Source organism: Carettochelys insculpta, chromosome 28 (genome assembly GCF_033958435.1).
Source record: "Carettochelys insculpta isolate YL-2023 chromosome 28, ASM3395843v1, whole genome shotgun sequence".
Lineage (NCBI taxonomy): Eukaryota > Metazoa > Chordata > Testudines > Carettochelyidae > Carettochelys > Carettochelys insculpta.
Window position 1 is genome coordinate 14,309,352 of NC_134164.1, and position 13,311 is coordinate 14,322,662.

General features: G+C 45.8%; 1 protein-coding gene across 1 annotated transcript in view; it reads right to left on the bottom strand.

Annotated features, from left to right (window-relative positions):
- The window catches only part of MYO1D (myosin ID), a 385,815-nt gene that overhangs the window by 239,339 nt on the left and 133,165 nt on the right, over positions 1–13,311 (bottom strand). Inside the window, exons 12-13 of the mRNA XM_074978817.1 lie at positions 9,669–9,739; positions 7,964–8,038 (exon numbers count right to left, since the gene is read on the bottom strand). Of these exons, the coding sequence (XP_074834918.1) occupies positions 7,964–8,038; positions 9,669–9,739 (146 nt within the window). The remainder of the gene's footprint in view (positions 1–7,963; positions 8,039–9,668; positions 9,740–13,311) is intronic.

Consider the following 13,311-nt stretch of genomic DNA (forward strand, 5'->3'; position numbering starts at 1 on the left):
AACCTGGCCAAAACTTACAGAAATTAGAAATATTTGTTTATAAAAATAAGGACATAACTGGTATTACAGGATGAACCTCTCTAGTCTGGCACCCTCGGGTTCTGACGAGTGCCGAACAAGAGAATTTGCCAGACCACGGTAGGTCAGTATTGTCTAGCAGCACTACCAACATTTCCATTGCTTCCTGAGCTTGTAGAAGACATTTAGGCCTAAATTAGAACTAAACAACAGTACACACTGAGAGCCAGGACTGGCAGCTATAAACAAACCTTATGGGACCATGGAAAACTTGGCCACACCCATGATGTGGTCATGCAGCTAACTAAAATCATGATGGATTACAGATCTTGCTGGATGAGAGCATGCCAAACTAGAGAGGTTCAACCTGCACTGAAACCAGGATCATTAGATATAACCTATATAGGAAGAATAGAGCAGACAGAACAGGTATTCCATTACTGCCTTCAGAAGTGAGAAGCCAAGAATGCTTATGCATCTACATACAAAATCAACTTCAGTCACAACATGGAGCATTGGTTGGAGATGGGCCTATAATAGAAGAACAGTACTAGAGAACAGGTGAAACAATTCCTTAAAATATACCTCTAGAATGGGTAGAAAGAAAAGCAGCATTGTCCTGGGGGGGATTTCACTCAGAAGGACACAGAATGCCAGCCTCATGCTGCCACTAGTAAAGCACTGTAGGAGGTTCTAAGAATTACAGGCAATTTCCTAGCACAAGTAGTATTACTCCCATCTAAAGATAACTATTACAACATGATAAAGACAACTGATCAGAGAAGCAAAATTTAGTTGTTGCAATCATGGGCCAAAAGAATAGGAGCCCAAACCAGGAATGAGGAAGTTACTCACCTTGTGCAGTAACGATGGTTCTTCGAGATGTGCCCCCCATGGGTGCTCCACTTTGGGTGCCAGTGCGTCCTTGCACGGGTGCTCGGAGATTCTTCCATAGCGATAGTTTTCCCATGCTGCACAGGCACAGTAGCATTTCCTCAAGCTATCTGGCACACGCACAGCACAAACTCCTCCACTCCTTCCCTACCTGACAATTAGAGCACAACGCTCCAAAGCAGGGGACTGAGGAAAGGAAGTGGAGCACCTACAGAGATACACATCTCAAAGAACCATCATTACTGCACAAGGTGAGTAACTTCCTCTTCTTCTTCTTCGAGTAACGTCCCTGTGGGAGCTCCACTCTGGGTGACTAGCAAGTAGCAGTCACAGAATGGAGGTGGGTTTGGAGCTCAGTTACTACCGCAGTAGACAGCACGGCTTGGCCCACTTGCATAGACGCAGAAATGGAGGATAAAATAGCATAATGTCTCACAAACTTATTACTGGAGGACCATGTGGCTGCCTTGCAAATCTCCATGAGGTGTATGTTCTTGAGAAAGGCTGTCGTGGCCAACACCTCTCGAGTTGAGTGGGCAGTAACTGTGCTCAGCAGCTCCCTATGATGACCTGGATAACAGGTGTGGATTCAGGTGGAAATCTACCTGGAAAGTTGCTGGGACGATACAGGCAGACCTTTAGACTTGACTGAAAAGAACAGGAAGAGCCAGGAAATTTGAGAGACAGCTTCATATGGTCAATGGAAAAGGGCCAATGCCCGGTGGACATCCAGGGCGTGCCATGCTGCATGCGCTGGGTCGGAAAAAAGGTTGATAAGATGATGGCTTTGTTGATGTAAAATACACATCTCACAGAACTGGAAGAGACCTTGGGAGGTCATCAAGTCCAGTCCCCTGCCCCGTCTTGGCAGGACCAAGCACCAGCTTCCTTTTTTTTTGAAATCTGTTTATCCCAGATCCCTAAATGGCCCCCTCAAGGGTTGCGCTCACAGCCCTGGGTTTAGCAGGCCAATGCTCAAACTACTGAGCTGTCCCTCCCCACCACAATGGAACCTTAGGGGCAAGAAGGAAGCTTAGGGGCAAACTTGGGATGAGGTCAAAGAGGTCAAAGAGCAACTATTTTTGTTAAACACTCTGTAAGAAGGCTCGGCTATCAAAGCGGCGAGTTAGCCAACGTAATGGCCACAAGAAATGAGACTTTCATAGATAGGTGAAGCCAGGAGCATGTCACCAGAGGTTCAAAGGGTGGCTTCATAAGGCACTGAAGAATGAAGCTGAGGTTCCAAAAGGGGTACCAGCAACTGAACTGACGGAAGGTATTCTGGAAACCCATTGGGAACCATTTGGTAACTGGTTGGGTGAGGAACAATAACCCATCCTGCATTTGGTGAAACACCGCCATAGCCATGGCATACATTCAGACAGTAATAAGGCTGAGGCCTGACTCACTCAGGTACAACAAACAGTCTAGAAGGACAGACAAAGGTACAGGGTGAGGAGGGGCAAAATGATGGGCAGCCATCCAATAGGAAAAATGTTACCATTTGTAAAGGTAGGACGTGCATACAGATTCCTGTCTACTGTTGAGGAGAATGCATTTCACCCCTTCAGAACAAGGAATTTTGGCATTTTGGAGCCAGGAAGGAGCCACGCATAACGATGCAGCTTAAGGGGACCTGGGTGAAGCATGCAGATGAAGTCCCACAACAGGAGATCGTGGACAGGAAGAAATGTATAAGGAACTGCTACTGATATCCAAAAGCGGTAAGGCTACCAGGTTTGTCTGGGCCAGGCTGGGGCCACCAGAATGAGATGGGCTCAGTCCTGCCTGCCCTTGCATAGGAGCTTGTGGATTAACAGAATGGGAGAGAATGTGTATCATGGTATGGTGAAGGCATCCCTGAGGGTGCGTCTCCTGAGAGCCATCCTGGAACAGTACTGATAACATTTCCTGTTGACCCTGGTTGCGACTGGGTCTCTATGTGGCTGACCCCAAAGGTGAAACACTTGATTGAGGGCAGCCATATTGATTTCCCATTCGTACTGGTTGGTGAATGATCTGCTGTGGGCTTCAGCTGTCACGTTTAGTACACCTGGGAGATAAGAGGCCATAGGGGTGACCTCATGTGAGATGCACCATGTCCACAGTTTTATGGCTTGGGCATTTAGGACTTGGGAGTAGACCCCCCTCCAGCAATTGATATAACTTCATGCAGGTGGTGTCAGTGAGAATATTAACCAACCTGAGGGTAAGAAGCTGCTGGAAGTGTCTGTAGGCATAACAAATCACCTGGAGCTTGAGGAGGGTGATGTGGAGCCTTTGTTCCATGAATGACCTCTTGCCATGCATCATATGCGGCCCTATATCGGCCCCCTCCCCTGGCAACCCAGCAAGATGATGTCCATGGTGAGAGAGACGGACAGTGGCGGTTGGTGAAAGGGCACACCAGTGAGGCCATTGCCTGGGCTTGTCTGCCGTTGCAGAGAAGCAAGAGCATGTGGTTGAATGGCCACCACCTTAGAGAGTGGTTCCCCGGCCAGGGAATAACAAAAGACCTGACACAACCAAAGGCAATCCATATGAAGCCTGGCCAGCCTGACCACTCGCGTAGTAGCAGCCACTTGTCCCTGCAACGTAAGGAAGGTGTGCACCATATTGTTAGGTTATAGGCACACTACCTGAATGAGGTTGCACATAGTGTGAAACAACTGAATGGGCAGGGTAGCCATGGCAGTGACGGTGTTTGTGTGCGCTCCTATAACTCCAGGGACCAAGTGGGTTGAAGCATGGACTTTTTGTAATTGATATGGAAATCTACACTGAGCAGGAGCCACAGGGTGGCATGCACCATGTGCTGAGCTACAGGGAATGATGGACCCTTCTGGAGGCAGTCATCCAGGCAGGGGACAATAATGACCCTCAATGCCGAAGGTGAGCAGCCACCACTCCCAGAGTTTTGGAAAACACTCTCAGCACAGTGGAGAGACCAAACAGGAGGACCCAATATGAACAGCAAGTTTCCCACCACGAAGCGAAGGAAGAGTCTGTGAGCCGGATGCATGGTGATGCGGAAATATGTATCTTGAAGGTCGAAAGACAAGAGCCAATCATTCTTGTCCAAGGCCAGAATAATGGTAGCAAGAGTCACTATTCTGAAACGCATGTAGAGCATATATTTGCTAAGCCTCCCGAGATCCAATATTGGTCTCCAACCCCAACTCTTCTTCTGAGTGAGGAAATAAGTGGAGTAGAACCCCTTGCCTCAGAATTCCACTGGAACCAGCTCGACAGCCCCCAAACAGAGGAGTTGTTGGACCTGCTGGTTGAGCATACTCTCATGAGAGGGGTCCCTGAAAAGGGATGGGGCAAGGGAGGGGGTAGGGGTATAGAAGTGAAGGGGAGGGAGTATCCTTGTGCCACTGGTCCCCTTGACACTGACTCCCTCTGGGGCCGCCTACTTCCCCGTCTCTCTCTCATTGTTCAGCATCGTCTGGCACTTCCTACACCAGACTCCCAACTCTTGGTGGACATGGCTCTGGATGCCCAAGTGTGATGTTGCAACAATCTAGTCCAGTGCACCCTGAATAGCAGGACGTGCCACCTACCATGCCATATCTGCCCCCGCCGCCGCCATGGTTTGCCCATCACTACTCTCACCCAAAGCAGCAGTGGTCTTCGTGGCATACACGGTCTCCATGCTCTCAGACCCAGTTGGCACCATCCAGAACATCAGAGCCCTGCCTTCCATCACCATGCCCATCCAACTCAGCACCATACCAACCATCCCTGGACCCCAGCACCAAGGGATCTCTTTCTGTTAGGGAAAAAGGCTTCCCCTACACCCTTTCATTCTCATCACCAGATAATGTGGTGCTCACCCTGTCACCCCGAAGGCATCGGTGTGGAGGGTTTTGAGGGGTCACTGGCCCAATGCTGTCACGGTAGTCTTCACTCAGGAGTGAGGTAGCGTTTTGACCCTGGACTTATGATGCAATGCCGACTGGTGCTGAGATCACGAGCGGTGCCGTTTGTGGGCCAAGTAGGGTGCTGAGGGCGGAGCCAATGTCTTTGCATGTTTAGCATACCCCGCCTTAGCTGTTGTCGGGCTCGACAGAACTGACAGTGCCGATGACAAGCGTTTACATCTTGGCTCTGAGAGAGCTCGTTTGGGCGGCGCCAGTAAACAGCCCATGAAGATGATGCTGAAGGCCAGGAATGGGTAGGCCATGGGTCTAGTGCTGGGGTCGAAGATTTAGAAGATGCTGGGTGATTAGAGTCTAGACCTGTATATTTAATTGTTGGCTCTTTAGTGGACAGCTTATCCAAGGCCAGCGGCTGTAGGGACTTTTCATATTAAAAAAGAAGTTTTGAGCCAATTGGCTCAGTCTCTGCAAGCTCTTGCTGTGAGGCTGGAGCAAAGGACACACGATTGTGTCCGATGAACCACATCCAGGCACTTAATGCAAGAAGTGTGACCACTGGATTTGCACCACTTAAGGCCCAGGGAGCCCAACACAGCAGTGACACAGTAACTTAAAACTGGCTCTAACAAACAACTGTTTTGGTTTTTGGGGTTTTTTTTTTTTTTTGTGGAACAGTAACAAACTAGGGAGAAGAACCTAGACTAGGAAAAAAAGGGGTAAACTAACTATGAACTAACTCACTAACTTGTTTCATAGACATGATGCGCTATCTGCAGCCAAGGACAGTAGATCAGGAATTGAGGAGCCTGCGTCGCACATGCACCAGATAGCATAAGGAGATGCTATTGTGCGTGGATGGAGCAAGAAAACTACAGCTATGGAAGAATCTCCAAGAGCCAGCGGAAGGATGCACCAACACCCAGAGTGGAGCACTCACAGGGCCACTATTCGAAGAAGAAATATACTTGACCCTTTAAAAAGGACCATCTCTCAAAGCTAGAAAACAAGAAAAACCGTGTGGGTAGAATAAACACACAGTTGAGCAATAAGTATTTTTAGACAACTGCTGATTTGGATGCTAAAAGCATTCAATTCCAGACGTGAAAGTGAAAAAAAATCCTATTAAAATACTCAAAAATAGAAAAAGAAGCTGACAGCAATGACTATAAATAATTAATTATAAAGAGCAGACAATTAATAAAGGAAGAAAAGGTACCAATGGAAAAAAATCTGTTGTCAGCAGGGATAATGATGTAGAAAAAGCAGAAGTGCTCATTAATATTTTTATCTTGTGGTTGGAAAGAAGCTAGCAGACAGTCATCTTACAGTGATAATGAAATGCCTTCTATTTAATACAGGTTGAGTCTCTCTAGTCTGGCACACTCTCATTCAGTAACGTTTGTAAACCAGCATGATTTAGCTAGACAACCATTAATCATGGGTATGGCCATGTTTCCCAGTGTCAGATGAAGTTTGTTTACAGCCAACAGTCCTGGCTCTCAGTGTTCTGAGCTGTTATTTAGCTGTAATTTACCCCTAAATGCTTTCTAAAAGCCTGGACAACATTAACCTCTTGTGGTCTGACAAATTCTCTCATACAGCATCGGTCAGACCCCAAGGGTGCCAGACTAGCGAGGTGCAGTTGGTAGTAAATAGGGAGGGTATTAAATAGCATCTAACAAACTTAAATATTTTAAATCTGCAAGACCTGATAGCTTGACCCACACACCTTTAAGGAACTGGCATTGAGCTCTGTGAGCCACTCACGTTAGCTGAGAAATCTTGGAATACTGGGGAAGTTGCAGAAGACTGGAAAAAAGTGTCAGCATTTAAAACAGGTAATTGGGATGATCCAAGTAACCACAGCTTAGTTAACCCGACTCCAACTTTGGACAACATCATGGGAAGGCTGCTGCTGCTATGGGATGCAGCCAGTAAGAAAAGTGCAGCATAATTTTTATGGAAAACAGTTCTTGTGAAACTAACTTGGTAGCAGGGCTTAACCGGACTACAAGCATGGCTGACAGAGATACCCGGGGGCATACACGTGACATTCTGATTAATCACTGACATTATGAATGATCACTATAGCACATTTAATGAATTAAAACTGGAAGAGTCCAGAAAAATAATAGATGGAGGAGCCTTCATTTATGGGGCTATTTCCAGTAGAGTCCCACCAGGCTCTGTTCTGGGCTCAATGCTATTCAATATTTGTCAGTGACTCAAATGAAAACATTTAAATCATTTCTGGCAAGTTAGCAAATGACACAAAGATCAAGGTAATGGTAAACAATGAGGAGAATGTCTGCTGTACCAAGTAACCTGCATCGCCTGTTAAGTATGCATTTTAGTACAGCCGAAGAGATGGGATGGGGGACTGGATCTTGGAAATCAACAAAGTTGGAAGGGGCTTGGAATCATGGTGGATAATCAACTGAACATGAGCTCGTCCTGTAGGGTCGCAGGTGAGGCAACCAATGTAATCCTTTGATGTACAGGCAAGTGGGACACTGACAAGTAAGGAGGAGATACCACTGCTGTAGAAAACATTATTGAGACCGTCACTGGCACACTTGTTCTTTGTGCTGCCCACACTTCAAAGGGATGCTGACAAATTGGAAAGGGTTCAAAAAAAAAAGCTGCAAGCAAGCCTGCATTACAGCAAGAGACTAAAGAAATTCAAAATTGATATTTCATCCAAGAGACAGTTAAAGGGCAATTTGATTAAGGCCCACATGGGGGAAAGAGTTCCTATTGTGAAGAGCTTCTTAATCCAACAGACACAGGCATAAGATAACTTAACAGTGAGAAGCTGAAATTAGACACAATTAGACTAGAAATGATGTGCATTATGTGTACAGTGAATATAATTAATGAATGAAACAGTTTACCTGGCAATTCGGTGGATTTCCAATCACTTGAAACCTTTAAATCAAGATTACCTCTCATCCTAGAAAAGATATGTTCTAGTTCACCCAGAAATTATGGGCTTTATGTGGAAGTTACTGGATGAAACTCTCCAGCCTGTGCTTTCATATCATCCTAGATGATCATAAAGCTCCTTCTAGTCTTAAAAATCTACGAACTAGACTATAAGAACATATTATGCCATAATATAAAAATAGTGTAGAAAACAGATTGTCGGATCGCGATTTTTCTCCTACCTGTTATACATTAGGCGCTTGAAGTCTTGGAATAAAGTGTCCTTGTTTTTGTCAATAAATCCTGTGACTGAATAGCTATGAAAGAGATAAACAGTCAGTTGCACAGAGGACAGATATCACCATGGCCAGCTTCTGGATATTTGCTAGGAAGAGGCTATGTATGTTAACATGGAATCACATTCGAGAGACTAAAAATGGCCAATGTGTGGGACTGAAGAAAAAGGGCCAGGCTTGTTCTCAGAACTGCCACTGACTTGCTGTATAACCTTTGGGGTAAAATCACTTCCTTTTTGTGCCTCAGTTTCTCCTTTAAAATGGGCATGATCCTTCCCTAACTTACAAATGCGCTTTTAAATATACAGATGAGAAGTGCTCAGAATAATTTCCTCCAGCAAATTGTGGGCTCTGGAATTATCTGCAGGTTCTTTCACAACTGACTTCTGTCCTCTTGGATTTGCATGCTCTGAGCCACAAGCAGCGCACAAGTTTCAACCATAGAATTATCGCCTCATTTTTTCCCCTATGCTACCACAGAAAGTTGGCTGCTTCAGAGTCAGCTGTGTCTACCAATAACACCATATTCAGCAGAGACTCCACAAGCAATCCACTATCACTTTATGGACTCCATAAACCCTGGACTGGTCATCTTTCTAATGTCCCAAATTCTCCCATCATTAGGATGCTTCAGCCAGTGTCTACAAAAGAAAAGTCAGACTTATTTAATGCTTCTTTAGATTTTGTCTGTATTGAGAAATATACCAGTATAGTTATTCTGGAATCAGTATGAATATGAACACTCTTATTCTGGTGCCTTTTTCCAATTTACTCTAATCCATATCCAAAATAATTATTCCAAAATAGCTACAAGTGGCACATCTGAAATCTGGTACTCTCTAGTCTGGCAGGACCATAGATATTGCTGGACCAGAGAGCTCAGCAGCCCAGAGCAAGGAGCTAGCTGGGAGTAGCTGGGACTGGCAGCAGTGGGGGAGCTACCCTAGCCCCTGGGGATAGGGAATGGCAGACTGGGAACAGCAGACCAGCATGAGCCAGGAAGACATGGCCCACCTCCCAGATCTGCTGGGGCTGCCCACAGTGAAGCCAGGGCCACCCACTGCAGGGCTGAGACAGCCCAGCAGGCAGCCCAGCAGGGGCAAGCAGCTAGGTGCTGGTCAGGGCTGTATGTGGAGCCACCAACTAGATAGCAGGCAAGCAGGCAGGCAGCAAGGGACCACCCACTCTGGCAAATACCCTTATTCAGGACCAGTCTGGTCCAGAGAGATCAAACCTGTACTTTGGTAAAGCTTGTGTGTAGAAAAAATCTGTAGAAGAGTTAGCTAGATTATTGCATGCATCTTGTGTGAACGCTCGTTTCAATTTAAAGATGTCCTCTGTTAATTCAATTAATTGTATTCTTAATCAATTTAACCTATGTTGATATGACACTAAACAGCTTTCTTGGGTCAGTACAGCTTTCTTGTGTAGACAAGACTGAAGAGTCTCGGGAAATTTAATTTTTTCCCTCCTCTTTTGATATTGCCTCTAACTTCCAAGAAGACAACAGTATACCATAGAGCAAGAACAAGTGTTATATTGCATTTAATTTTAAATCTGTTGTGTTTATCGGAGAAATCAGAACACAATATATGAAAGCCGGACAAGAACAACTAGAAGGTGCATCCTCTAACACAGAAAGGAAACTCACATAACATCTCCTGCATAGTGCTTAATTCGGAAGTCTCTATCAAACTCCAGGATCTTGTCTGTCGCACAAAGCTAGAATAAATAAATCACACATTTGTTAAAAAGGAAGGCATTTAGTGTAAGAATTGAAATTACCTAAATTTCAGGTTAGAGTAGCTTTTAGTTTGCACCCTGCATTACAACAAACCAGAAATGTAAAATGATTCTATCTTCTGCAGACAAATAACGCACTGTATTTTATCCGGATTTCTGGATAACTAAAAACACAGCAATACAAAAATAAATCATGTGTCAAGACACAGTTTTAAAAAAAAAGTCATTAACACCTCCAAAAACAGCTCCCTTTTTTTTTCTTGTTTTAAATAAATAAGAACGTGTGCATGGAAACAGGACTGATTGCCTTGTTTCCATCTGCTCCTATTTATTCCTTCATGGCACCATGATCACCTCCAATTCAACATAATATGATATCAGTCTCTCACACCTGTAAAATGAATCAATTACAAGTCAAGTAATACAGTAAAAAAGTAAAAAATCTTGTCTATATCCTAGATTGTGTAGGTTTCACAAGAATAACCAGAACAACCAAGCAGAAAGCAATAGATTAAATATGCAGCACATAAACTAGGACACAACTATTTAGGCCATACAAGCCCCTTAGAGCTTATCCACACTAATGTGGAGTGCAACATACTGTACAGGGGGAAGTGAAGCATTAACCACAAGGCTGGAAAACAGGAGCTATTCCCATAACATATCAGCACTTGTATTTTAACTCTAAGGACACCATTCTTAATATCTTTAATTTACACATTATTTTATGTCAAGACTTTACTACCTTACAGACATCATAGTATTTTAATTGTAGTACACAAAGCAAATAACTAAGTGAAAGCAAAATGAAACCAGGTCTGTGATTTAAAAAATGAAGATAGAAACAAATCAGACTTTTTTGGGTGATAACTGGAGGATGCAACAGCCAGTAAAGTAAGCAAGATATTTTAGGTACTAGTGAGAACAATATTTACAAGGGAGCAAGAGGTCAGAAGAAGAAACAAGATGCTAAGAATTTTATGGGTCAAAACCTTCAAGGTATTATTGATTTACACTAGCTGATATGATTGTTTTCCCACCAGTAATTAATATAATTGGCTACACACATGGAATTCTCACTTTCATATTCCTTGTTCTTTTTCTTCAGTCTGTGCTAATATAGAATTTCCTGAAGATGCCACTCTCTGCTGAGGGACTCTGGTACAGGTTTAACCTCCCAAAACTGGCACTCTCTGGTCAGGCAATATCCTTGGTCTAGCATGACCATGGATGTTACTGGACCAAAGACCCGGGTTGGGAGGCTATTAGAGGGAGGGAGGGACAGTCGGAGCCCAGTGATAGGGGAGGCCGGCCGGCCACCCTGGGCAGAGAAGCCTGGTAGGGCTTGTATCTCCAGCCAGAGCCTGTCTGTCTCCAGGGGTTTGGGGCAACACCAACAGCCTCACCAGGGACAACCTGGTGCCTTCTGGGTCGGAGCTGTACCAGCAGTCCAGCCAGGGTCACAGAAAGCTCCAGTGCCCCAGCCAGGGCTGGAACAGGCCTCCTTTGCGCTGGGGCCGGACCTGCATCAGCAGCACTCAAGGGGCTGGGACTTGAGCTGGTGCCTGCAGGGCCATGGCCATGTCCAGTGCCCACAGGACTGGGGTCACACTAGCAGCCCAGCCAGGGTCAAAGAAAGTCTCCAGGTCCAGAGCCAATGCCCTCAGGGATGGAGAGCCCAGCAGGGCTTGTATTCCCGGCTGGAGCCGGCCTTTGCAGAGATAAAGCCACAACAGAAGCCTGCCCAGGGCCTACCCTGGTCCCCACTGGGCTGGGACTGTGCTGGCGCTCTGGCTGGAGTCCCAGCCAGACCCAGTGGCCAGGCAGGAGCCAAAGCCAGAACCCCAAGCAGGGCTGGAGCTGGCTTCTGCAGGACTTAGACCGTGGATGCATCAGCAGCCTAGTCAGGGCTGGAGCCCAGCCATATCCAATGCCTATGGGGCCATGGCCATATCCGGTATTCATGGAGCCAGAGCTAGAGCCAACAGCGGAGCCTGTGGGGCCATGTGCAGCAGCTTAGCTGGGGATGGAGCCTGCCTCCACAGCCAGCAGCACAGCTGGTTGGTGTCAGACTGAGGTCTAGGCAGGAGGTAAGGGGACTACGGGGCTGGAGGTGTGAGAGAAAGGGCAAAAGGGGGACTGGCAGCAGGGAGGAGCAACAGACTGGGTGGCCAAAGGCAGAAGACCTCCATTCATCCTAGTCCGAGGCAAGTCAGTTCCAGAGAGTGCTGGATGAGGGACGAGCAACCTGTACTGGCACTACACAATACTGTTGAATAGTAACAGAGAGTAAGCCGTGCTAGTCTATACACTATCAAAACAAAAAGCAGTCAAGTAGCACTTTAAAGACTAGCAAAATAGTTTATTAGGTGAGCTTTTGTGGGACAGACCCACTTCTTCAGACCATAGCCAGACCAGAACAGACTCAATATTTAAGACACAGAGAACCAAAAACAGTAAGCAAGGAGGACAAATCAGAAAAAGATAATCAAGGTGAGCAAATCAGAGAGTGGAGGGGTGGGGGGGAAGATCAAGAATTAGATTGAGCCAAGTATGCAGACGAGCCCCTCTAGTGACTCAGAAAGTCCCCATCACAATTTAAACCATGTGTTAATGTGCCGAATTTGAATATAAATGTCAGCTGGTCCACTTCTCTTTCTAAAACGGAGCGATAATTTCTCTTCAGTAACACACATACCTTGAAGTCATTGACAGAATGCCCCATTCCATTAAAATGTTGACTAACTGGTTTGTGGATCTGGAGTGTTTTGATGTCTGTTTTGTGCCCATTGACCCTTTGTCTAAGGGAGTTAGAAGTCTGTCCAATATACAAAGCATCTGGGCATTGTTGGCACATGATGGCATATATGATGTTAGTAGAGGAGCACGAGAAAGTGCCCGTGATTCTGTGAGTAACCTGGTTAGGTCCAGTGATGGTATTTCCAGAGAAGATATGTGGACAAAGCTGGCAGTGGGCTTTGTTGCAGGAAAAGGTTCCAGGACTGGTGTTCCTGGGGTATAGACTGTGGCTGTTAGTAAGGATCCTCATGAGGTTGGGAGGTTGTCTGTAGGAGAGAACAGGCATGTCGCCCAGGGCCTTCTGGAGTGTAGCATCCTGATTAAGAATAGGTTGTAGGTCTTTAATAATTCGTTGCAGTGGTCTGAGTTGGGGGCTGTAGGTGATGACCAGTGGTGTTCTGATCTTTTCTCTGATCCTACTGACGGAGACCAAAAACTACAAGAACTTTACCAAATATTCATAAACCTGAATTACCCACCAAGAGAATTAAAAAAACAAAATTGACAGGGCCAGACGCATACCCAGAGACCAGCTACTCCAAGATAGGCCCAAAAAAGCCAAGAACAGAACACCACTGGTCATCACCTACAGCCCCCAACTCAGACCACTGCAACGAATTATTAAAGACCTACAACCTATCCTTAATCAGGATGCCACACTCCAGAAGGCCCTGGGCGACATGCCTGTTCTCTCCTACAGACAACCTCCCAACCTCATGAGGATCCTTACTAACAGCCACAGTCTATACCCC